Source organism: Microchirus variegatus, assembly GCF_963457635.1.
Source record: "Microchirus variegatus genome assembly, chromosome: 10".
Classification (NCBI taxonomy): Eukaryota; Metazoa; Chordata; class Actinopteri; order Pleuronectiformes; family Soleidae; genus Microchirus; species Microchirus variegatus.
The window spans coordinates 19,099,476-19,127,341 of NC_139811.1; the positions used below are offsets into that span (position 1 = coordinate 19,099,476).

The 27,866-nt window shown below is 42.0% G+C and overlaps 1 protein-coding gene across 1 annotated transcript; it reads right to left on the reverse strand.

Moving 5' to 3' along the window:
- Positions 1-1,767: 1,767 nt before the first annotated feature.
- ngfra (nerve growth factor receptor a (TNFR superfamily, member 16)) lies at positions 1,768-27,469 on the reverse strand (the record flags this gene model as incomplete). The annotated part of the gene is made up of 6 exons (XM_083895945.1): positions 1,768-1,820; positions 6,359-6,585; positions 7,947-8,190; positions 15,124-15,486; positions 24,472-24,634; positions 27,431-27,469. The coding sequence occupies 6 exons, from the start codon at positions 27,467-27,469 to the stop codon at positions 1,768-1,770; spliced, it is 1,089 nt and encodes a 362-aa protein (XP_083752071.1).
- Between the last annotated feature and the right edge of the window lie 397 nt (positions 27,470-27,866).

The following is a 27,866-nucleotide window of genomic DNA, read 5'->3' on the forward strand; positions in this document are numbered from 1 at the left end:
TTTGTGCCCCTATAGGAATGAACACTTAAGCAAGCTCAGCTACAGTATACCTCATTTACAATGTATCTACTGTATGATGACTGCTTTCACACTTCCTGCACGCAGCAGGTGGGATAAACTTAAAAGTGGCCCTGTGTGATAAAAGGTGTCACCCAGCCTTAGAAGTGAGCCAGGACGAAGTGCGCTCATATCACCATGGCAATATATTAAATGTCAGCGGCCTCGGACGCGGATAAGGGATCTGTAAGGTTTGAGGCTTCAAAGTGGACTGTGTGGCCCCTCTGTAGTCCACGGCAATAATCCAGATGAAAGGTGGCTGAACTGAGTGGAGCAGAGGATAAATGAAGCTAAACCCTGAGGTAATTACTACCTGCCTGTCAGGAAGTCTCTCTAATGGGCCCCATGTTGACATGAGACCAGTGGCGATGCATTAGCACCTTAATACTGTTTATCAGGTTCTATAATGCAAAGAGAGCTGTACAATAATGAGAATGTGTTGGTAGAATGGTGGGGATCATTAAAGGAGAGTTAGTCTCAAGAGGATGTCCCGATTCTCCACTTAGTCAGAGTAAATCATGATCGAAAGGATTTGTTTTATAATTTCTTCAGTCCTGGATTAAATGTAATGAGCAGAATTGCATGCTGGGTCATCAATGATGTCACAGCTCATCAGATAGCTTCTCTTCCCCTCAACTCATCACAGCGAGTAAGCAGAGCTCCACAGCCCAGAGATGTTGCTCTCGTGTTGCACATCCAGGAGGACGGTGGAGGCACTCTGCTGAGTCAGCCACGTAATTCAAGCCACGAAATGAAATGAATGCACAACAGACAGTAGACAAATATTTGGGTGTGTGGCATTACGAGCATGAAATTACTGAAACACAAACCTGGTAGCGGCTGTGTCACAGAAAGGGCAAAGACTACGCACTGCAGAAACAAGCATCTCACTGGGGGGGGGGAGGATGTTGTTTACCAAGCAAGCTACACTGTAATTGACCCCAATATGCGGCACTTGTGACTTGTTACTTGTAAGTGCAGTTGATCTCAAAACAAAGATGCAAATATTTTACAAGACAAAATGCCATGAAAGACGTCATTGGTCAAATGATAGAAGATCAAGAAACTTCAGAAGAAGTTGCACGGTGACTCACAGCTCCCCCTTCACTGCTGTTTGCATGACAGCAGGGATATAATAAAGTAAATCCATGGGAGAGAAGGTTTTCTGAGAGTGTGATGCCACAAAGGAATATGTGAGACGCAAAAGGTAGAAAAGAAAGATGAGATCATGGAGAACCTTTCTGCCTATTTACCTTTTAGGCGCGTTTGTTTAGTGGTTAAGCAAATGTGGAATTAGAGGGAAAGAGAAAGCTGGAGGATAAGCTGGCAGTTATGGAATTATGTCAGTTATGTGTCACGATTGGATACTGGAGTATTCAGTTAATAGGAAATGCACGGGCACATCTATGGCAATGTGTGTGCAGGAGCATTGGTACAGATAGTGATATTGCTGTAGTGGTTGTGTCCAGGCACACTGATAGATAAGAGTCAGATTCTATATGCAGGGATGGGGAGTCGGACTGTGGCCCAGAGGTGCTGGGAGGTCCGTGCAAGTCTTTTCTTTCCTCTGTGACCACTTCAGGTGTGAATCAGAGTCCGTTTTTACATTCTCTGTGTAGCCTCCCCACCAACAGTTTTTGGTCCTTGGGTCAGGTCCTTGCTCTCCTCTCCCTGCTCTTCAGCTGTTCCTTCTCCTCCACGTCCTCCTCCTCAGACTTCAGGGGGAGGTGAGTCAGGCTGGGGGCCACCATCCATCCTTACCACTGCAGGGGGAAAGCACAAAGACATATATGTCAGACACTGAGGTAGGGGGGCACACAGGTGATTTGTGGTGATATTTAAACAGGAACACCTTTTTTCCTATTCACTCAATAATGCATATTCTCACTCCTAGCAACACTGTCTTCTTGTGTCCCCAACTAAGCAGCTCATCTTTAGTGAGTGGGAAATCCTCTGATTAAGGGCACCTTAGTTTCTGATTCATGGAAAAAATGTTTTTCATTACTTCCCTCCCCACCAAGATTATCATTTCTCATCCAGCAAAACACCTATTTACAAAAAAACTCTTCCTACATGAAAAAGCCCTAATGATCACATTTCCCTGCAGGGGGCCCTGTGGTGTCAGTCACACATTCAAACCTGTTAAACTGTAATCATTAGCCAGATAAGGACCAGAGACAAATGCTCTCTTTTCCCACAAACTTCTTAACCTGTTGTGAATTGAGCGAAGCCATGGAGACGCCTGGGGAATGCAAAGGCATTTCTGAGAGGATCTGCGAGTCTGCTGGTTGTTTTCTCATCTTCATCAATGCATCCTTGTGCCAGGGAAGTGTAGTACAAGAGGGTTTATTTTAAAGCTTCAGAAGAGGGGGGTTGCTTTTGTTGAGTGCTACAGGCTTCCTCTGTTTAAAGTCCTTTTCCCTTCCTTAAAGCCCATCATTTTCTGCATACTGTTCTGTATAAAATACATCAGAGTTGCCATGTACTCTGCTGCCTCTCTTCTATTCAGTGATTTGGTGTGAATGTCCGCAGCCAAAAGCAGCCTTATCGTTTTATTCCTGTTTCAAAAGACTCTCTGCTCACATCATCAGTAACAAAGGGCAGAAGAGATGGTCAGTGCACAAACACCGGTGACACACAGTGGCTGTGCACCTGTGCTTCTACCTCAGTGCAACTGTTTCTGGCACAGCATTGCACCTCATTTTTTGGAAGCAACAGTGATAATAATAGCCACATGGCTCTCCAATGTTTTATAGAGTCAGACCACATTCCAGGAATCAATACAAGCTGTCTTTCGCTCAACCAGTTCAATCGGGTTTACTCTGAAATGTGAACTCCCAGTTGCAGCAAAGGCAACTTCTTTATTTCTTCTTTCCTTTAGCACATTCAGACAAGCTTGATGGGATCCTAATCCATGGTTAGGATGTGCTTACTGATGTTGAAATCAAGATGACATCGTGTTGTTGTTTTTTTACAGCCTCTCTTCCATCTTACAAATGAAATCATAAATGGGCCTGTATGTGTGTATCGCTTACACTACTAGGTTCGTCATTCACCCATTCACTCCCACTTTCATACAGCGCAGCACTTTTACTATCACACATATATCAAACCCTGTTGACACGTTGCTGGCACAGCTGCCAGGACAAACTTTAGGTTAAGTGTCTTGCCCAGGGACACCACAGCGTGTTGAGCTGGGGATGATCGAACCTATAATATTCCAGTTGAAAGACGATCTGCTCTTCTAGCAGAGCAATGAAATGTAGATTCTCGATTGATATACGTTGCTGACTAATGGAAATGAATACAAATGCACCATGTATAGAATAAATAAAAATAACAGATAGTCATGTGCAATAGGTACTCTAAGATGAGTGGTAGTTTTCTTGATTCCTGTTATTATTTGGTCCCAAAAAAAGACCTGTGAGAGAATATCTCTTTAAACAGGGACTCTGTTTTTTTTTATAGCCTTAGGGGCCCAGAGCCTGCAAACGCCAGACCTGCTCATGTTTATATGATGTTGCTGTTGTTGTTACCTTTCCTCAGTGTAATCAGTGTTCTCCCTGAACAGAGTTGAAAACACTTCTACTCTGAGAAGTATATTAAAACTTCGAGAGAGGATGGCAGCTAGCTATGAGACATCCCTCCTCTATTACTGAAACTGCATTTGTAATTTGTTTCATTACTCAGCTCATTATTACTGTAACTCACAGCTGTATAATGTTACACACTGGGGAATGTACTGTTGAACTCTTACAGGTCCCGCAGGCTTTCATCCAGAATCACAAACATTTAGTAAAACTACACTGAAACCCCTTGTTGATGGTTAATTGTAGCGATGCAATAAAGACCTGGCTCCTACAGGCTCTAAAGTGAGACTTTTCATTGTTGTGTTGTGGGATTTAAGACAATATATTGATTTTGGTTTTTGTTGGGTTACATGTCTGCAGCGATACAATTTTCTGTCAGTTATGAATCCCCAACATCTCACAGTTTACCCCATCATTGTGGAAATCTACATTTGTCAATAACCCTGAGCTTTACTTTAACAGTTTATTTATTATTATTAATTTGAGAAATACAGGGAAAAAAAAGATACATTTATACAATGAGTGAGGGGTTAAAGTTCTGTTAAAAAGAGGTTTCATGAGTGCTGGATGTTGTCAGTCAATGCTTATTTGTATGTATTCTTCTTTAAAGTTGTTTCCATTATTTTAGCCACCAATAAAATCCAGTTTGTTGGAAACAGGAAACCCCCCTGCGATTTCTGTGATCACTGTCTTTAAGGGATGCCAATTGGATGTGGGAAAACCAGCAACCCCCTGCATGAGAGTATTTTGTACTGGCTTACACAACCCACAGACAGTGCTAATGCCAATTAGCACGTGCTAAACGCTGATGCTGGATCAAAAAGACAGGGAGACTAGGCCTGGATCGCGTCTCATAACACCTACTAATAAGCCAATCAGTTAGCTAAGGCAACAGTCATCCGCTTAACAAACGAATCCTGAGCTGTTCCTCCAAAAGAAATCCCTTTTTCTCCTCAGGATGTAGTGTGTGTAGCTTTTTGTTAGGTGGAAGAATGGAAAGAGGAACTGGGAAAAAATACAAAAAAAAAAGCAAAATAGGCTTTTCCAAAGCCTCATTAGAATGCAATGGCTATCCTAGACAAGACACAGTGCCATGGATCGTTCAAGGGAGGATTTGTCGGTGGTTTGGCTTGTTAGCACATTATTATCCCCATATACACAAAAAAACGGCCAACAAAGAAAAGAAAAAGTGAAATCCTGAATAGGAAAGAGTCGGGGAGAGAATCATGAATGAATAACAACATCATGACTGAACCAGAGACTGCTTAAATAAAAAGCCTCTCAGGTTTATGCGTGTATAGATCAAGTGAGAATACAGTTTTCATCTCTTTCATTTACTGTAAATGTTATTTGAGCACTAAAGGAAAGTAGACCACTCTTTGTTGTACAGAGGTCACATCTCACTGCAGCAGCTTTGGCTCTTTTTCAGTTGGCTGTTTAAAGTTTGTTCTATTCTTGCAGTCGCTCACTGCAGCTTCCCCACCATGCACCAGTGCACCGTACTGTGTCTGAGTAAAACTGGATTAAAGGGGGATAAACATATAGAGTTATGTGCTGTGTGTTAATGAGGCCGTGTACTTAATTACCAGAACACATAAAATGTAAATTGTTTACATTACTACAGTTTAAACTGTATAATGCTGGTGGTAGTCTTAATTTGAATAATGCCTCATAAAGACCAAAGTCAACAATAAACTAACATAACAACAAAACAAAAGCTTACTGGTGGTGTGCATTAGAGCTAAAGTAGTCCCTGTGCAATATTTACTCTGTTTGCTTGCTTGAAAATCTGCACTGCTTTGCTGTTGCAAGCAGTTTCTGTAAAGGAAACAGCTTCTTTTGAACTATACTTGTGCCCCATTTTCATTTAATAAAATTATGCGGTATAAAATGCGTCCAAAAAATCTACTTCTTTTTGTCTCCCTGAATGCGCAGCGCTGCAAGAACTAAATATAGCGAATGTTAAATTGCTTCATAATGGATCGATGAAGTGCAAAGTGTCCGGTATGATCTACTGAGTTAATTTTACAAAACCTTTTAGATTTTGTCTGGCTTGCAAGACGACGTGGCAATATCTGTCCAAGAGACCTATACCCCCCTGAAATACTTAATGCGTTCCCAGAGTCAAATATAGATGAGGAGGAATGGTAAGAGCAGTAAAAGCAAATATAGATCAAACAGATGCAGTGACTTCTTATATGTTATATGATATGTATTGTACTATAAGGTAGAAAACTTTATTAAGCATCTGTCAATAATCTGCCTTTTGACTCATAGTGATACTGTGTTCTTATATCATGTCAATGTAGTGCTTCACAATCATAGTCTCTTCTCCATAACGCATTTATGTCAGCTTTGGCTTCCCCTATCTGCTGTTGGCAGCAGGTGTTGGTGCTGTGATTTATTGTTTTTGATGTTTTTTCTCAATCCCAGAACTTCGTCTTTGCTCTGAGGGGAATGCTTGTGCAGCAGTGATAAACTACAACATGTGTCCACAAAATCGTCCACAGCAACTTGATTTATGTGATATGAAGAAATATGACGACGTAAGGGAGGAATGTACTCAAAAACCCAAAAACCTTATGTTGGCAGAGAGTACAGAAATGATTCAGGCCCTTTCCCAACGTTGCAGATTTAAATGTGGAATGATTGTCATTTTGCCCCCTGGTCTTATTATTCAGTCATAATGACAAAGTGAGTTTCAGGCTCACCGATCTGTTCCTGCGTGTGTGAGCGAGAGGGCTGAGACTGGACTTCAGCCTGGGCCTGCTGCTGCTGCTGCTGCTGCTGATGTTGCTGCTGTTGCTCCTGCAGACTCTGACTGTCCACAGAGATGCCGCTGTCGCTGTGCAGCTTCTCTCCCTCCGGCGTCACCATCTGGTTATTTGTAGCCGCACGGTTGTTAGCCGCCTGCTTGTTCTGCTTGCAGTTATTCCACCTGTGGAGAAGTGGCATGTCAGCGGATATGATATAGTTACAGTTCAGTTCATTTTCTGTTTAATTTCACAGCAGTTTCGACCAATATAATAACAATATTATATATTATAATATAAAAGTGTGATATAACATAAAATATCGGTAGATATTTGATTTGGCTTTTCATTTCTCATTTCCTCCTAATCCAGCAAAAGTGTAAGAGATGGATTTATGGATGGAGTTAGTCTGCACAAGAAAATCAAGGCATGTCCTGCCAATAACAGATGAACTTTACTTCTAAAAGGTTATTATCAGCCACCAGTCGTCACTAATTTAGTTTTGTTCTCGTCTTATCCTGCTTTTTATGGATCCAGACAGAACATTTGTTTGCCAAACACATTAGCTCAAATCCTAAAAGCCTTTCTGTTCACAGAAGAAAGCAAAGTCTGCATCCTCGACAGATGTTGAGCTGGGGACATTATGAACTCAAGGAGGAGAGAGACTGTTTTTTCATAATTGAATAGCCAAAACCCAGGAATCATTGTTTTTGGTAATTACTACAAATTTCCGTTGGAAATCTGCCACTATAATATTTCAAACTGCACTTGAGATGAAACCGTTATCATATCCTAGAACGGAACACCATAAAGATGTGCCGAGGTACAGCATGGTCCAACTATTCTCTGTTGCTTTTCTCCCAAAGATGAATGACTCATGAATCAATGATTACAATATCCATAAAGTATTGAGTGAGACAGTCAACACCTCTGAATGTCGGCTCGTAAAATATTGGCTGTTGAAGAAGTTGACACAATTTGCAGTCTGTTTAGACATGACATACAGTAAGTGCATGAGGAGTATCAGCCAGATGTGTGTGTGTGTGTGTGTGTGGTGGCTGATAATTCTGGCACTCACGTTCCCCCTGGTCGGCTCTTTTCAAACAATCAATGCCTTTAATGAGCTTGTTTACTCGCTTTCAAATGTGTTTTAGCTCGTACTTGTAACCTTCTGTCTGAGTGCTTGCATGTGTCGTAGCGTGTCCTCGTTAGTGTGTGTGTGTGTCACGTCTGCAGCGCTTGCTGTTGTGTGACCCATTTTTCTGTTGTTTCATTTTTTATTTATTTTTTCAAAAACAATCATTGTATTGTGCGAGAGACTGTCCAAAAGTGGGTCAAGACCTCCTCAACCTTAACTGTGGCAGGCTTGAATAGTTCCCCAGCCACCTTCCCGCCATTTTTTAGCCTGAGGCTATATCTGTCACTCATCCACTAGACCTACACCGCTGTGTCCTAGATCAAATTGTGAGTGAGGTGTGAAACCCAATTATAATAATGTCTTGAGCCACAGAATAGCTTTTCATCCCAGTCTTTCCCCTCAACTGACCTCTTAAAAACGATATAAGCCACCAGGCCCACCACCCCGGCAGCCAGAATGCCAGAGCAGTAGATGGGGATGAGGTTTTCGTTGAAGCCATGGCCGAGGAAGCGGGGAGAGACAGCACTTGATGTGGTTGTCTCTGCACCTGGCAATGGACTGTCAGAGCCATCTGGAGGGAAGTAATAGGCAAACGATGGTGCAAAGGGGCCCATATCAGATGTGGGGATTACATCTGTGGGGAGGTTGGGATCTGTAAGGAAGAAGATAAGAGAAAATGATAAAACTATACACATAACATATTATCCTGTTGTATTTGCTTATTTGTGCTCTAAATCAAATGCCAACCTCACAGTTGTGATCAAGTGAAAATGTAAGTATTAGGCTTCATATTCCGACCACTTATTGTATTTGTAATGTGTCAATCCTTCCAGTAGTTTCAAGATTAATACTGACAGAGTGACACCACTTCCCTTCATGGCTAAAAAGAAACCCTGTCATGACAAGACACTTCCATACTGTATCTTCTCTCAGAGCTTGTTTAAAGGGGTGTAGTCACTAAATCCTCAACCAGATGTCTATCACTGCTCACATGCAGCAGCTGTTTCTGATAGACAGATGGGTTCTGGGCTGTGTTGCTCCATACAAAAAGAAACAGAATGTTCCTCTCTTCGAGGGGGGGCGGCAATATCTGTCATGCACCAACCAACCCACCCCACACCATCCATGCTTGAGTCCTGCACGCCTGATCTCCTCACACCAAATCTAATCTAGTTGATTTCTGCACGTTGCATGACATGACATGAAGGTCATGCAGGATCATGTAGAACAAAGTGCGGGGCCATTAAGAGGTCATCATTTTTGATTGTAGCCTCTGCTGAGGCCAGAGAGGCAGGGCAGGTCTGTACTACCGGGTGGGTCTGGTTTCTATCACAGCTAAACACGGAAAGACAAGTCATTTTCATAAACTGTCCTGTTTCCTCTTTCTGTGTGAGTCGGTGTTATTCACCAGCAACATGTTGGAGCAGCAACATGCTCACTTTCATGGGCATGACTTTACCCATCACATTTATATGCCTCTGTTTTGAAAAGTGCTGCATTTTAACAGTGTGGTAATTCTTTGAAAATCGTCGCTCCCTAGGGGGTTTGGAACAGTGAGCAGAGGAGAGGGGCCTGTCTGGCCAAAACCAAAACTTCTCTGAGCAGCAGCCTGGTGGGAATGGAGAATGTGCAGCCTGTTTCAGATCTGAGCCTGAAATTCCCAGTAGAATCGTAGGCTGCTCCTCATTAGCTCCATACTGGTGCTCGCAGGATTAACCCCGTGGAGACCCCCGAGGCTTCTCTCAAGGCCAAAGACTGGGACTTTCACTCCCGAGCAGTTTCACTGCTACACTACTTGACGACTCTTCTGTTTTAGTCATATAAATAGGTATAATGGATAAGCCCAGTAGGGTGAGGGAGTCACATTTCTAACTGGTATGGTACATATATAAAGCTAATTCAGGTAAATGTTTTTATGTTTACAGTGACTAGGTAGATATTTATGATCATTTACAATTCACAGTACAATTCAACAAATTACAGCCAAAATATAAATATAATATTATTTATATTATCTTATTTATACCTGTATCAAGATACTTCCCCTCTTGTTTGTCCGAGGTGTGATATATTTCTGTATCCACCATAGTTCATCGGTGGTAAATGGATTTTAATTTGTGGTGCTCACAGCACTGAACAATCACATATTAATAATTCAGTGGCATCTACAAAAGCAATGTCCTAGTTACTGTGAATAGTCCACACATCACAATGTCAACAGTTTCCACTGAACCCACTTCAGGCAAAAGAAATAGTCCCTATAAAAAAAACTGTTGGCACAGTGTTCTGGGGATTATAAGAGTGATGAGGACATTGTTATGAGACACACGTGTCTGCTGAGTTTTTGAGTAATTTTCATTGCTTTTAAGCATCATGAAATCCATTCACCTCTACACTGGTGTAAATTTCACAGACAGATAAACGATAAAAATGTGCATTAGTCAACTCAAAAACCACTCCCCGTGCTACAAACGCTGCATTGATGACAAACTAGAATGCTCCCGAAAATTCTTAGCATTTTTTTCTGGGGAAGAACATTTGATTTAGTAATTGGCGTGACCACTGATGTGGTCAGATGAGAATCTCCAAGTAAAAAGGGGGCATTCACTGAACCATCACAGCTACAGTCTGTCTACTCAGATATTCTCTTTTCACTGACATGGCAGATAGTCGGGTTTCTCCGCATTGATTTGTTGCATAATTCACACACATTTACTCCCTTTAAAAGTCCAATGGGACCTTGACAGGCAACTTATGTGGACGTATTTAAAAAACTTCTGCTGGTCATTAAGAGTCTGCGTAGGCCTGTCTGTCCGCGGAGTGATGACGGGGCATTCCTGCCCCCCATGGGGAAAGATTGGTTTACTGAAATGAAAGAAAATATCTCTCGCGGACAGAAAAACACAGCACATGTGTGTACCATATTTAGAAACACAGAAATGATACAGAGGCCTATTTAAAGCAGCACTATTGATTTGGACCTGTCTAAAAGGAGGTAAAGGGCTGGAACACGGGTGTATGTATTACATGCATTTCTTGACCTTTCCTGGGATGTAGTCAGGTTTCCTCAGCTCCACCATACATCACCCAGCTAATGCAGGGCTGGCTAACAGTATTAGCTATGCAACATGAGCTTGCAAATGGAATACATTGTGAATGGAAAGTGAGGTAAGGTGTGCACTTGGACCGGTCTGTATCTTAAATCTCAGAACCTGATCAAACTGGGTTATCGGTGCTGTAAGCGCCCTTCCTCCATGCAGATACGTACATCAGTCCCACCACTGGACTTGTGTCTGTCACTCGACACAGAGCAGCTAAAGCTGAAGCACAGTGTTCTGCAACTTTATTGAAACTCCCCCTCTTTTTTCTCCGCTTCTCTGGGCTGATGTTGAAACCACAGCTGACTTTAGACAAAAGGCTGCATACCTCAGCTGGAGCAGAGTGGGAGCTTCAAGGCAGCGGTGGAGCTTTAACAATTTCGTTTTGGCTTCAGTGGGTTTAAAACACTCATGAAACAAAATAAAACTAGCCCAGGGTTTTTACGAGCATGGGGCTGTGTGGGCAGGGAGATGTGTTTATTAGCGGGGTGTAGACGAGTGGGTCAGAGGAAAAAATTATTTAATTTTTACGAGCCATTGAGGTCTTTATGGTGAAGTTAACCCAGGGGTCCTGTGAGGAGGTTGATGTCTTTCTGCTGCCAGTTCAGGGTGGAGATGAGCAACTATCAGGCTCAGCACATGCACAATGACCTCTTTATCAGCTGCCAAACACTCTCCCCTCTGTCTCTGCTCAGCCTCTATCTCAATCTTCCTTAGTGTTGTCGCCTGACGCGCACACATCCATCACATGCATTCACAGCACACACACCACAAATTATATGAGCGCTCTGTCTTCTACTAGAGAGGGTTAATGGGGAGAGTGCCGGGGCAGACAGAGAGCCAGAGTGTTAGGGGAGATTCAGGGGGGGGGGGGGGGGGGTTGCAGATGAACAGAAGAACTGCTGTAAAGTACGCTGATTAGAAGGAGTAGTTATACTGCAGCGGTGAAGGCACTGAATGCATGCTGGCCACCTTCCACCACTTTGGTAGCCCAGCCACTCAGGGGCCACCGTGGGAAGAGATACAGAGGAGTGGGGGAGGAGAAGGACTGATGAACAAAGTAATAAAGAGAAAAGAAGTCTTCCTTTATCTGTTTTTTTAATCTTTCCCTCTCTTGTGCTCGAGGAGAAACACTTGAACAGGCGCTCAGTCGAGGACTGAACAGAATCAGCATGGGCAGAACGCTTCAATGAAACACGCAGGAGGTGTTTTCAATTTCAGATCAAAGAGTCCATAGTTTAATGAAAAATGCAGAAGTTGAAATGCACTTGAGAGGGAAGACCATGTATGGCCATGTTAGTGTGTGTATTTGTGTGTCCTTGCATTTTCTCCCTGTTTAGGACCTTTTCTGGCATAAACTCTGACTTTGTCAGAAGCAGTAGTCCTCATGGGCATTAAAACCTGGTCCTAATGAAGGGAAAATCTCATTTCTAAACTTGAGATTGGAATTGTGGTTTGGTTAAGTTCAGGGTAATGCATTCGCTGTTTATGGTTTAAGTGAGGGATAACGCTTTGGTTGTCCATGAATGCAGAGTGCTTGAAAAGATAGCTGCGCAAACCTGTGTGTGTGCGTATGCGTGTGTGTGTGTGATGCACATAGAGGTCACTCAGCGAAACCTGAGCATGAGCTGAAGAAATCCCAGCACTCATATCGACCTTTCTCCATAGAATACCAGCACAGCTGCAGCTCTCTCTGTCTGTTCTCATCTCTCTGCCACTGTATTGTGTAATTGACACTTGGTGACAGTTCGATATGAACTTGGGATTTGGGGATTTGAAAATGCCACAATCTTATCTCTTTTTCCACATGTAGAAAAGAGAAGATGACAGCAGGAGACATATATATAAATTCCTCACATGAATAAATACTTAAAACAGGATGAGAATGTCAGTGGGATAGCTTCCTGTTTGCTGCAGACAACATATCTGTGCATGGAAAAAACATGGAAACATCATCACCACCACATGTGAAATTACCCATGGAGCCACTGGTGCGGTACGAAATGGTTCCTCTATCAAATAGATGTCGCCCAAGGTCACTTATCATGCCATCTCCGCTCACCGCCATTGCTGCTGCTTAACTGTGCCATTGCTCAGGATGAGGCAGGTCAAAGTTGAGAGCAGCAGCATGGGTGGGCGCTGCACAGTGGGGGCACAATATAGCATTTTGTGCCCCCACTGTGCATCAGAAATGTAGAAATCATACTGTGCACAGTTAAGCCGATATACTGGGAAATCTCTTTTATAGCTGTCAGTCAAATCACTTTAGCCTTAAGCGCGTTCGTCCACGCCTGTTGAGAAACAGCAGAAGTCTTGGCTGGATTGCATTACTGTACAGTGTAATTCATGTGTAGATATGCTTCCAATCGGTCGCCTGATGAAAAAGTAAAAGGCGGAGTTGGCCAGAAGCGAGGAAAAAAACAATTCCTGTCCTCCCACCATGCAAAATTTGGTATGTGCTCTGATATGTTCTACCAAGTTCACATACAACTTTAAATTAGTAGTCCTTTACTCTGAGTATTGAATGGATGACTTTTTGCATGTCTTTTCTTCTTTTCTTTTTTCTTATTAAAGCAGACGTGCACATTGCGAAGAAAACATGTCTTCATCTTGGAGAGGACATGCAGATTGTTGTTTTGTTTTGAATAATCTTTCTGATGTTGTTATCATTTCAGTCGAAAACCAAAATAAAGACATTGAGGCTGTACTTGCAGATGATCAGCATATTCACCATTTTAGAGCTTGATGATGAGCTCTGACTATTTGAATCAAGTATGTTGGAGTAGGGAAACATCTAAAACATGCAGGACAGGGGTCCATGGGGACCAGAATTAGGAAACCATGGATTAGTATGTAACACACTAAGACAAAAAGCTGATGAGGATTGTTGTACCATAAGTTCAGGCTTAGGAATTGCACAAATAAAAAAAAAGAAAGTAGTAGTAATGGTTGAAAATGTGCACCAGATTTAATGGGGATCCACTTCATAGGAGTTTATTTCATTCCAAAATGCAAATGTCAAACCATGTCAAGAAAAGTCACTGTCTGTGAGAGTCATCATCTGAGGACCATCAGTTTTGTATCAAATTTAAAAGGATTAATAGTTTTCTAACATATTTTAATGTAGACCTAAAATGGTGGATCCACCACCACACTGACAATGCCATCGCGTTCCCCATTGTACATCAATCTGGCAGATTTCTAGCTAAATTTGACCTGATGACTCACAACATAAATGCAGTGCAGGTCTAAGAGGAGGCCACATTTTTAATGGTCTTTTTGTGCACGCATTTAATGTGGTCATGATTTATTCATCATAAAAAACTAAATTTAACACGTTTAATGGTGTTTGGTGCTCGGGAAAGGACAGGTAGTAAGTCATTGTCTAGGTTATACGCTCTGCCTCTTATCTTTGCTTGGTCCATTTTCTCTGCTCCCTGTCAAACTAAATGTAGTTTATTAAAAGAGGAATTTACAACCACCATGTGGTGCAAGCACTTCCACTGTACGACACTGATGGAGTTTTTCTAAGGTTCATTAACTCAATTCCAAATAGCCCAGAGTCTGAAGCCATGAAATTTTCTGAAATATCGACCCAAAATACAAATATTACAGCTTTAATCCCAGTGTTTGTATTAAAAGCCATCATTGAAACGTTCATTTGAAAATGTTAATGCACACAAGAGATCAATACAAGGCCCTGCATTAGCAAATGCTCCAGCTATTAAGAGCTTTCTTTTAAGCATTTAATCAAACCACAGCTAAAGTGCCTCTTTGGTCAACGTCTGCATAAAAAATCCAGAAGAGCAGCAACCAAACACTAGAACCACAAATCTCTCCTAAAATCAGAGTTCATCATAGAGGGGGAGGGGGGGATGTTTTGTGAGTATACGTTGTCTGGCTTTGCTTTGCCTTCCTCACTTATCTGATATTGCTTTAGGGATTTTTTTCGCAGAAGAATAATGAAAGCAAACACACCTAAAACATCATACTGACCGGATTTAAGCTGCATAACCCCCTCATGTGGTCGATTTCATGCCCCATTCAACTGACAGTTTACAACTTCCTTGGATGGGAAAATAGCTTGACTTTGCCACTTCTCTGTTGCCCTCTGCCTCGTGGGAGAGCTGCTTATTCAATGTCTTTGTGTTGACACTGCAGTAGACTTTGACCTTTTAATGCTAAATCTTTAGACTTGCTGTTATTTGAAAATCTGACTGGGGCTAACCTCTGACCTTGCCGTTCCCACACACACACACACACACACACAAGGGTCACCTCAAGAATATCACCTTGTTTACACGCGATTAGTGTTTACAGTATAGTTATTACTGTTAGTAGGTACAGGGGCAAAATTGGTGGGTGGGGGGGGGGGGGGTGACCTCACTTAAAGTTGGGAGTAAATCACACTGGTTCATTTCCTGTACATAAAGTCCATCCATGTCTCCTACATTTGTAAGAAGTACAAAAACTTAGAGAAGACTTACTGTGACAGACAGAGTCACTGAACGGTGTGCACTCCGCCAGCTCTATCTCTGTTTCCTCCTCACAGATGGCACAAGGCAGGCAGGGTTCGAGGGAGCTTTCCCGGTCAGAGAAGGTGTTGTCCACACACTCCTCACATATCGTGTCATGGTCATGGTCACAGTGACTGAACACGCCCTCTCCTACTGGACACAATGTGCAGGGCTCGCAGCTGTCAGACATGGAATTGAAGAAGAAGTTGTAGTTGCAGACGCACACGGCATCGTTAGAGTCTGTGCAGGGCGTCTCCAGCCGCATCAGGCCGGTACACTCTGTGCATGGCTTGCACTGTTCCCTGTGACTGTAGTTCTCTGAAAAAGTCTCACCTGCAGATGACAGAACAGGTCGAAAGAGACGGGGGAGGAAATGGGGGAGAAAAAGAGTGGAGGGGGGGGGGGGGGGTTGAGCATGGAATTGAGGAGAAAAATGGGGAGAACAGTGAGTCTAATGACATGAATCATGTTAACTGCATATCCGTTGGAAAGGGGGACACATTGATCCACTGGGCTCTTAGTGATTTGTGCTTGAGGACGAGAAAGGTGCTCTTGTTTAGGACTGAGTCAAAAGCCTACTGTGCTCATTATGATATTGATCTCAATGTGTTTGTGCTCTGCTGAGTAAACTGCTCTGATTTCAATCATGCACGGAGTGGAGTGCAAATGCATCCACATGCTTTCAGGGATCCAAGTTATCAAGTAATTACTTTGGCTATTTGACGAAATGTTTGCCGATACTTAATTCACATTGTTTAATCAAACGTATCTCAACACAATACAGCAAGTAAAGCTGTCTGTTAACAACTTATTATGATTAATGCATGACTGATATTACATTTAATCTAATATATTATGTTTTGTCCTCGGATTCACTGTTATCAAAGTTCAAACCATGTTTGGAACAAGTGACCTTTGCTTAGACACTGATATTTGGACATTAGCAAAGAAAACATTAACTATAGGTTATATTTGAACATTTTTATTCTCAGATAGCAATCTTTCTGATCACTCAATTTCAGTCTGTAACAGATGGACTGACTGACTTTGTCATAATACCACAAGTTCTAATGAGGCTAACAAGTATATATCCTTTTTGTGTACTGCATTATTTGCTAACACTTCATAGGCTTTGAAGTAGAAGATTTTGAATTCCTGCCAAAAATCCCTTTTTTGAAAATCAATAAAAATCCGACCACAGCTGCACTGTGGTGAACGGTGAGGACAGGGATGAAGTGAAAGCCATGTCGACTAATTGCTTGCTGCTTTTCAATTACTTCAAACACTTAAGATTTGCTCTTCAGGAACATTTGCATTGGGAGGACTGTGGAGAGGATGTTGTTTAAGAAGTGATGACCTCAAATTAGCTGAGTCTTACGCTAAGAGTTCCTGGAGGCACACAGTAATCTATTAATATTGCATGTTCATATCTAATTATTTTTAGACACAATTGGATGCCTGCTGATTTATGCATACAGTGAGAGAGAGGTGTGTGTCCTTTATGTGTGTTTTAGTGGTGAAATGAGATAAGAGCGGTGGAGAGAGGCTGTCACGAGAACACAAACCCTACAGCTGAAATTTACAGAGACGGCTTCATTTTTCCTGTTTAACATAACAAGAGTCACCTTGCAAAAAGATGCACTTTGGACAGAAACGACTCAATCCCCCCCCGAGCAAGAATTAAACCATGGTCACTGAGGGTTGTGTGGCGTGCTGAGTGCTGCCAGAGCACTCCACAATGTGTATAATTTAAATCCCTGCTGCATACAGAAAACATTAGAAAGTTCAGCTGGAAACAGTATCCGTTCAACCAACATGAACGTTTCTAAACATATGATTACGAGGCAAGAATGCATGCTAAAACAGCTTTGTAAACGGTTTTAATTAACTCCAGAGTCTGTTTCGATCTCTTCTTTTTAATATGCAGCAAGTCTACACTAGTTGAAAATCTGCTTTGTGGTTAAATGCACAATGTATCAATGTCTAAAGCACTGGAGCTGTGAAACTGTAAATATGTTGGACATCTGCACAATTCTGGATTAGCATATGCCTCTCAGTTTGTGTGTGTGTGTGTGTGTTCTCCATGAGCACTTCTTAGAGGGTATTCTGTTGAGCAACAGCATATTGTCAGTGTGAAAAGCCCTGCGGCAATATCTCAGCACTTGCTTTTGCACTGTAAGCAGCACTGGCAGGTATAAACACTGGCACTGACTGAAGCTCTGAACACCTTGTAAACACCGACACAGCCTAAGAAGCCAACGATGAAGTCTGTCACGTTATACAGACAAACCGAGATGAGTAGACGCAGGTAATGTTACGGGAGACGGGGAGGAGGCTGGCTCTGCAGGAGGGGGCTGCTTGATTTTTTTTTTTGTTCGAAGGCAACATCGAGACTGTTTGACACAGCGCAATCAGAAACAGTCTTTGTGGGTGGTCTGGTGCTCAAAACCAGAGCGTAAAAAAAAAAACATGATGTTGTAATCAAAGTGCTGAGGAAGTGCTGATCTGATGTATGACTGGAAGGGGAAGGGTCAGGCGGGACGCTATAGTACGGTACATACCTTAGGTCACTTTCCTATACTGCACGTACCATCATCAGATCCATTTTCTCTTTCCTTCACCTCTTGCACTTATTAGTGATGTAAGTCTGTAGGTGTCTAGAAGCAGATTTGATAGAGCAGAGTGACACAGGCTGAATGACCCAGACCCAGACAAACAGCAGACCTCTGAGGTAAATGGGTATTTGAATTTTCCAGCTTGGGGCATTTGTTTTCTTTGCACTCAGGCTCAACCAGTAAAGCTCTCCTCCTCATTCATTTCAATTATCCTACAGCGCACAGGCTTCCTTGCTAATTTTAACTTGCATGCATGAGCCCATTTGCAGTCTTTGTGTGTAAACACATCTGAATGTGACCATATGCACTTAGTGTTGAGCCGGCACAGGATGAAAGTGTGCGGTTTGTGCATGTGTATCTAATTTATGTATCATCTGGGGGCCACAAGGAGAAAGTAAAAGGCCATCAAGACTCAGGTGGAGTGTTTTCTTTAATAAAATATGATCTTATTTCTAATTGCCCCCAGTTGAGCTATGATGAGTGCAGCTCAGCATGGAGGCTTTTCATGCTGGCCAATGGAGACGGCCATTGGTAAAGAGGGGTGTGGTGGCACAGAAGGGGGGGGGCATGATGCACTTAAATATGTGTCACTTCACCCCATGAAGGCCCTCCTTTCAAACACTGATGCGTTTCAGGCCCATTAGCGTCATCAATAATGTAGCTCTGGATGGCCATGAAACTGCCTAACAAACTTCTCTATCAGCAGTTTCGGTGTAAGCTCTTAGGGACACTCGGCCATTTCTGCCACTCCACTGCGTGTCAAAAACCACATCTCAGGCTGTCTGTGGATAAATTATCCCCATATCTTCCCTTGCTTTCTTTTGTTAAAGATCTGTATTTAATTATACCCATGCTTCGTTGCTCCACTTAATTTGCCTCCAGATTTGAAACGGGTTGTTCAGGATATTACCAAATATATTATTAGTGGGCCACAGGAGGCTGTAATTTAACCATCAACATTTACTATTGCATCCTGTTCCACTAAACTTAGAGCAGAGTCTGTGCTTCTGTGGCAAACAACACTCACAGAGCATCTGTGCCAGTAGATTATTCTGACCAAAAGCTGTCTTTTATTGTTAGGTGACTTGTATGGCTGCAGTAATAATGATGAGGGAGTCAGGTGAAGAAGTATATACATAGAGCAACAAAGTTCATGTGACGAGGTTAATCTGTTCCTGTCCCATATGAATTTTATAGTCGGCTTCATTTCCCCAAACATGACCACATGTTTTTTATTGTAACCGTGACAAGAAAGGTCCTCTAACCTAAGGATGTAGGCTATTTATTTTGTTAAGTGAGCCAACGAAAATTTCCAAAACAAAGCCAATCACTTTACTGTATATGCCTTGTCCAAAGTGCAACGTGTTGGCCAGCATCATCCTGGTATCCTTGACTAAATTATTTTCATATAATACTCTACATGAGTGTTTATAACTTTTATATACTTTTGCCAGAAATAAATTTCACCATCACCACCACCAAACCTAATTGTTTAAAGTTGATTTTGCTGCACAAATCTAGTAATCTAGAGACGTTCATGTTCACTGTGATGATGATGATTGTAATGTCCAACCTCCAGTCTCATTTATCTTAAGACATCCTAAAGTTGTGTTTACCTTATTTTAGGCAAAAAACTAAACAACGGAATCTGATACAAGGGAAATTGAAATTGCAGGAATAATAATGTTATGTTCAGGTTTTAGGATTAATCCCTGCAGAATGTCCCTCTCTGTCATATCTGGTGGGAGGACAAGTGATCTATATCTCCTGACATGTTGTTTGGGGAAGGAGCTTCTGCCAGAATGTTTTAAAAAAAATCTCAATTTCCTCTTTCTTCGTCCTTCATCATCCAAAGTTGGAACCCTTTCTAGATGCTCTGCTTTAGCCTTCACCAGCTGAGGCTGTGATTCCACTTTCCTACTTTCCTTCCTCCTTTAAATCCCCAGTGAGCCCTGTTCCGTCAGCCAGCAGGTCTAATCTTTAACGCTACATTGACTAGTGAGGGTCTGCCTTTTCTCTCAGATCCTCAGACATTTTGCATTTTTTTGAATGGTTTGAGGCCAGTCCAGTTTTCTTGTCTCCCATGACAGCAAAGAAAAGTGGAGGAGACTGATAAATATTTCAGCACTGCTGACTCTGGCACTCGTCCCAAGCGTGTGGTGGGGGAGGGGGATTACACCGACAGGAAGTGGGTAATTCGGGGGGGTGGTGGTAAATAAAGATTGAACCATATTTACCATGAAACAGGAAATGGATGTGTTGAATTTTACTCTTCAATTATTCATTTCTGCACTTAAGAAAACGTATTCATAGCTTTGGGGGGGTTTCAGGTAATGTCAGTGGTTCAGCACAAAACTTCCATATATACTGTATATCCTTATTTTAGTGTGTGCTCCTGTATGCCCCAGTAAATTAAGGCTTCATTTTGTGTGCTGAAAGAAAAACAATACTGAAACCAATGAAAATACACCTGCACTGAACACCTCTAGGGTATTAAAGCCCGGTTGTTTAATGGTGAATATTGTTCCTGCCAGCCTGATACAAACAGGTGATAAAATAAAATAAAATCAAAAATGTGCACTGCATGGCACAGTAAAGTGCCATTCTCAGTGGTATGTAGAAGCAGGTGCTTCGATCACAGAGACAGCTCAGCTGACTGGTGTTCCAGCAGGAATGCTGACTTAAACGACATCTGCATTGAGATCTATGACGTCTGTAAATAAAGTTGTAAATTGTGGTCGACAGCGCACATTTAATGGCTGTGATGCTTACTCATTATAGTGTTATATGTAAGCAAAAACTGTCACTGTAGCTCAGACACGATCAGACTGTGTTTGCAAGAATGCTCCATCCACAATTACACAAAGGGATGGTATTATATCAGCGCTACAGTCCATAAACCTCACATTTCATATGTGAGGGCCTGGAAAAATGGGAAAAACCACAGAAACTGGTCTACAGATGTGTGTGTGGGGGGTGTCGTCAGAAGAGTCATCAATCAACTTAATGTTGACAAGTAGGAGAGTGCATGTGTGACACGTAGAGAACAGTGCAGGCCTCACTGCTTGACACCGTACAGTGTGCAGATCTGACATCTTCTCTTGTGCTGTGGCCATTTTGCACGGACTTCGAATCAATGCAGGGTTTTTCTGAATGATTCCCTTCATCATAGTGGTTCATTTCTATATTGATGGGAGCGGTGGCTTCCTGTGCACCCAATTGTGGATCACAAGGGGTCACTGAATGGTTTGAAATTATGCTAGGCCCTATGAAGTCACAAGATCTTAGCCATAGCGTGTGTGTATATAGAAATGGACGTCGTCTTCTGGTAGTCTCCTGTTGAGAAACCTTGAGATTTGCATTTTGAGCCAGAATTTCACAGATGTCACCTGCAACCAGGTACATATTGAACGATAGTAGCTGTCAATCAAACTTTAGTTTCCATTCATACGTGCCATGCTTTATTGTCTAGTCTTGTGGCTAACATTGTTGTCAAATCCCAGTTGAATTGGGGTTTGCATATTCTCTCTGTGTGTGGGTTCTCTCTGGATGCTGTGGCTTCCTCGTACAGTCCAAAAACATGCAGATTGGGGATTATATTAGGTTGATTGGACATCCTATGTGTGAATGTAAAGTGTGACTAGTTGTTTGTCTCTGTATGTTTGCCCTGCAATGGACAGGCTCCAGCTCCCCCATGTCCCCAATGGATGGACATCATGCGCTATTAATGAAGACTAACTCTTCAGGAAAATGTTGATCCAGTGTGAAGTAGGCTCATTTTCCCCCTGGGGGATAACTGCTACTTCTGTCATATTTCCCAGGCTTCGAAGACTATGTCCATTTTCATACACAGTCTATGATCTCATCCCATTTTAACCTATGAGGCAGTTTGGACAAAAATGTTTGACATTTTCTCTGAACCACCATCATCCAAACACAAAACCAGGGAAAACCATCTGGCAGAACTGTGTTCCCTCCCTCCAGTTGAGCTCAAGAGACCAGACAATCAATACCAACATGCTCTGAAGCTGTTTACCGTCTTACCAACACTTAATGTGTTGATCATTACTTTTTTGTCACTCGTCCATACAGTGGATGTTCACTATTAGAGACATAATAGGCTTTTCAATATTTTTAATTAGCTGGATCAGAGGAGTAAAGATGCTTTGATGTAACAGTATGCATGATGAATGAGCAGATTTTGCCCTTTGGTGCCTGGTGGTTCTCTAATACATTTTATCCGCTAATACAGACGATGAGTCATAGCAATAGAGGTGGGGGGGTTTTGCTGCTGCCTGAGAAAAGCAAGTACATGATGGAGAAAAAGAGGAGACACGACAAAGGCTGGGGGGATTTGCTGGTGTGGAGGAATGGGAGATGAGTGAGTGAACAAAAAAAAAAGAAAACTCCTCACAGTTACATTACTGAAGGGCCAACCCACATTATAGGGAAATGGGGCAGCAGTTTACCATCTACCATCATTGTCTGTCACTATTTAAAGCCGGAAAAGAAAAGAGAATATGACGTGCAGGACAAATTCTTCATGACGTCAAAGCAAAGACAAAGTCCAGACATTAGTGAAGCTACACCGTGTTCCTCTACACACACTCGGCGCCGACGCAGCTAATTGCCTGCTCCAGTCTATCATTTGCGTTGTTGGATGATGACTATTAATTACTGCACTCAGTCGCCTTCCACTGGTGCGACTGAATTTGTTTTATTTATTTTTTGTTTAACAGTGCTGTCTACATTCCTTTGTATTTCTCTCGGTGTTAATTGTCAATTTTTCTGCTCTACGTTTTCAATCACTGTTTATTGATTGGTTTGACGGTTCTTGTGAAAGGAGCAGTCCCTTTTTTTTTCCTTTTTTTCCCTGGTTATAATTTTCACGCTCTATATGTAGCAAACTGGCTCCATGCCCCTCTACCGATTGCAATAGGTCTTGAATTTCTTGAGGTGAAGAATAAAATCTTCAGCACAAGATGACAAAAGCCAGACCTTAAAACTTTTCATGACATAACATAACACAGAGTGAAGAATCCACTGTGCAAAAGGTTCATAAGTTCTTTGATAATTACAGAATTCTTTTATTTTACATTTAAGTTCATTCCTGTCAGTGATGGTTGTGGTGTGCGAATACTTTTTCACTCAACAGCCACCATGTGCCAGTGTATTCTGTTCATGTGTTGACAGGATGGACTGATGCAAACCATCAGTGTTCCATTAAAGTGCACGCTTGAAAAAGGCTAAAACCAAAGTTCTGATCCGTCAGAAAAACCATAAACTGACACAGCAAGCGCATGCATTTGAAAGGTAAGAAAATGCAGCACGGCTGAGGCAGGTGAGATAAATTTGTCTTGCTGTAGTTTATCAGCGTCCCCTGAGCTATGCGGTGACGCCTGTGACCTATACTTTGGCGTTTACGTTGCGCCCTGACAAAGTTACAGACCAACATCTTAAAGGGCAGAGAAAGCTGCTGCAGGGATGTGATGCAGAAAGACACATCTGTTTGTAGTGCCCGCTTTTCTTTCTCCTTCTGCTTTACCAAAATGTTGTGACGTTGGCATCTCTGCGAGCTCTGCTGCATAGAAGCAAGGGCTAATGGTTCACAGCCTGAACCGAGCTGTAAGCCAACGCATTTGGTCGCCCACTTACAAGCATCAAACATGTGGTTTTCTGCCTTGGATTCCGGGGGTCTCTTGATAAAATGAAAAGCAGACACTTGCTTACAAATGACCAAACTGGACAAGGGAAGTTTATTTTGGCTGTGATGGTGATTATGTTTGGAGTACACAGCCTGTGCAAAGGCCAGAAACTGCACGTATAGAAGTCACAAGTGAATACTACTGGTGAGGACATAAAGTGTTGCAGCTGCACAACATGTAATGTGTCTACATATATGTTGTTATTTGTCTGATCAATTATAGGTCATTTCACCCAAAGCCGCTGAAATACAAAACATATGAGGCAACAACGACTATGACTGTGAGCTCAAAGACACTTGCTGTTTTTTCAAAAACAGGTTATTTTCCTCCTCGTGGAGGTCAAAAATCCATTTTCTCATATGCTATTATTGAATTTATACACAGTTGTAATCATCTTTTTATTGAATAAAGGACATGCGATTGGACAATTTATAAGATTTTGGTCACCAGATATATTTGGTGTTCATCCCCAAGAAACGAAATGCACTTTGGTTGCATTCGATTGCCACATACTTTTTTTTAGAACTACTCTACGTCGTCTCATGTTGACTGACTGTCACAGGCCCTTAAATCCACGTTGCCCTCTTTTCTCTATGTCTCTTTCTCGTCTGTCACAGTCAATAAAAAGGTGGCCAGAAATATACATATTGTATAGATGTATCTATTATGCAATACTTGTAAGGTCTGTTTTTGTGCAGAGTAACCTCAATGTGTTATGTTTCACCTGACAAGCCAAGCATATTTTATAATGGAAATGAACTACATATATTTAGCATTTATCAAATAATCATAAGTTTGATGCCATGTCTCATCTTGGACCAACTATATTATTTAGCCTCCATAAAATCGCTTTGTTGTAACTTGTAACTCACCCCATATGGTGCATGTGTTTTTCTTTGATTTGACAAGAACTGACAGCGCGTCACAGTCTTAATATCCTCTCTTTTGAGATTGAACAGTCCAGTGAACACTATAATGCAAAACTAATCTCTACTCACTGTCCAAACACTGGGCGCAGACCGTCTGAGTCGCTCCACATTTCCTCACCACGCCCTCTCCGGGTGGACACTCCATGCAGCACTCTCCACCCTTTGTGTACTGGCCCGATTCACAGGGGAGAAGCACAGCCCGCTCCGTCTTAGACGCCAACGCCGACGCCACCTGGCACACGGGGACAACAGTACATTACATTAGAGATTAGTCACATACGCAGCACACGCTCACACAGAGCTGACAAATAATGCTTCACACAAGGACAAGAAAACAAATTGATGAAAATTACTACCATGTGTCTAAATTATTCTTTAAATCCAACGCTGTATCAGGATTCATCATAAATCATGTCTCCACCTATGGCCTATTAGACTCACTTTGAGCAAGGCAGTCACATAAGTGGCTCTAATAGTTCCCCTGAAGGCACATCAGCTCTAATAGTAAACTTACAACATCCTCCAGTCCAAGCAGGGACCATAAGATCGTGTGTGCACAACATTATACACATGTCTGACCTAATTAATGTCTAAAGGTGAGAGCTGCCTCTGATCACTGCACACACACACACACATGCCTGTACTACTACACTTGTGAGCACTAATGCTAGAAATAAAGCATTCCCTTGCACCTACTGTATATCCTAACCTTAACCATGACATGCATGATTAACTTCTAAAGATTTACTTAATCCTAATAGAAGAACTGAATTATTCAACCTAAAAAAAATCAGGACCTGTGGAAAAAGTCCCATCTTTCTGAAAATGCGCTAAAGTAGAGCTTTATCTGACAAATAAAGGGTGACACTTTTGTCATTGGTCAATGGTGATGTAGCATTTTGACCAAATTTCAATGTAAATGTTTATGGTGAATGGATGAAAGTCCCCACAATGTAACATAGGGCAGTTTGTCCCAAAGTGTGTGTACCATGGCCCACTGGTGGGCATTGGAGGTACTGCAGTCTGGACTATTAAAAAATATCCTATTTACCAAACATTATTGCTGCTATTTCTCATTTGGTTAATCACACTTAAATGATGTCTGTATCTGTATACGTACAACATTTGCTTCTCCTGATTCATTGATTTTTATTTCAATCGATATATATCGTTATAATGTCAAAATATGTTGAATTCAATCTACTGTGCTGTATATTGGGTGCCATGGATGACTTCAAACTCAGGGGTTTGTGGAGCTCTGTGTGAGAGGGAATGCCAGAAACCTTCACTCTCAACTGGATGAAGTTATGTCCAAATGTGTGTATTTTCAAGTCATTATAAATACCTGACAGCTATGGCACTGTAACACTAATGCAGTAAGCATTTCACTGTCCCTGACATAATTAATTACATGTTTTATTTGGCTCATTTAATTTTCAATGTCCTGCATGTACAATTATGCTGTCTAATATGTCTAATCTTCTCTCCTCCCTCTCTCTCTCTCCTTCCTCTCATGTTGTTTCACTGTGTGACTCTGATATAAATGTCACTCAGGTTTCTGGCCAGAGAACTGAGAGGCTCCTCTCACTGGCGTGTGCACAACAATGCCAAATAAAAGGAATTCCTATCCAGACGTTTTTTCCTGAACAAAGAAAATCATTATACTGAATCACTTTCATCTCCAGTGGCTTTTGTTATGTAACGAGCAAATGCTCATTTCCACTTAATTCACATTTGCTGAGACATCAATTCAAACCTCTCTGTCATTCTCCCTCTCCCTCTCTGTTTTCCCTGCTTTCATTCAAAACCAGATGTACACAGCAGACACCAGAACTCTCTCTCTATATATATACAACATTTCCTCCTTTCTGTCATTCCAAGTTTTTTTTTTTCTTTCTCCTGAAGTGCATTCCTCCTTGTCTCTGGATTTTACAGCCAACATTTTCCTCACAAACCTATTGTGTTACATTCAGTCCTGATTTTGCCTGCATGTTTTGGATGAAACCCACATTGACACGTGTGTGTCTGCGTGTCACCTCCCTCACACCAATGTCTAATTCTGTGTTCAATTCTGTGTTCACAACACACTCCTAATCGCGGTGTGATATTGTTACTCGTCCCAATTTCATGGTCAATTTCAGAATGTAATATCTGAATTGAATTCTGCCAAAGTGCACCCTTTCAACCAGCTGTCATAACACAGAGAGAGAGAGAGAGAGAGAGAGAGAGAGAGAGAGTCCCCTCACATGCACTCTGTGACTGAACTGCGCAGCTCATTTGCACCAGCTGCTGAGAAGAGAGCAGGACGCACGGCTGAGGATGAGCCCGCAGCTCTGCGCTTCATCACCACTACTGTCCACACAGTCACCACACGACCTTATGTTTTATGTCAAAGTCTGCCAAACACCTTGTAGTTTGCATACTTTGTCATTTTAACCTGCAGCATTTAAATCTTTCAACAACAACAAAAAAATCACCTAAAAGTAGAAATTACTTTTTAGATTATTCCAATCTGCTCTTAAATGCACATCAATGTGAAGCAAATGTTTTATAGTAATCCAAAATGCATTGTGTAACTTTTCCTCCCTGGATTAAAAAAAAAAAAAAAAAAAAATGGATATGTGAATGAATGAGTGAGGGCATGTGTACGTGCAGAACAGAAGAGGAAATAATATAAGCTAATAAACAAATCACTTAGTGTTTATCAACACGGAGCACCTGCGTGTTTAGCAGGGGAAAACAGTCCATTAAGGGCGCATTAGAGGAGAAAAACACCAAGCAACAATTTCACAGCATCACATCCTCCATCACACTGAAGAAAAAGCTCACGACTAAAGTCTCTGCAGGTTCATTCTATTAGAATATATACATTTTTACTTAAATCCCTTTAAGACATGGAAACTATGTAATTGCATACAAATATGTTTATAAAAATAATAATAATATCACATGTGCGTGTCTGTAAAAACTCGCCCAATAACAGCATATTAAAGGAATATCACAGTGATTACAGTAAAAAACAACTCACCAAAGCGCACAAAGTCACCAGCGATAAGGTAGTAGTCATCCTGCGCCGCCTGCTTGAGTCACATAAAACAGATCATGTGCAGAGAAGGCAGCGCTATATGGAGGAGAGGGAGGGGGAGGAGGGGGAGCAGGAGGAGGAGGAGGAGGAGGAGAGCCGCTCAGCAGGAGTGCTCATTCTAATCCCAGCTGCAGATTTTTATCAATGAGTCCGCGCCATCACGCGTCAGGTCCGGGACTTCGGCACTGAAGTCAGAGGCGACTGTGAGCTCAGCACCGGCACCGCTGTGCAGCAGCAGCAGCAGCAGCAGCAACACAGAGAAGGAGGAGAAGAAGAAAGAGGGAGAGGAAGGTGAAGAGGAGACTGTCCTGTCCGGAGTGCTGCTCAGCTGCAAGTGCACTGCGGAGGAGGGAGAAAGGAGAGAGGAGGAGAAGGGGCA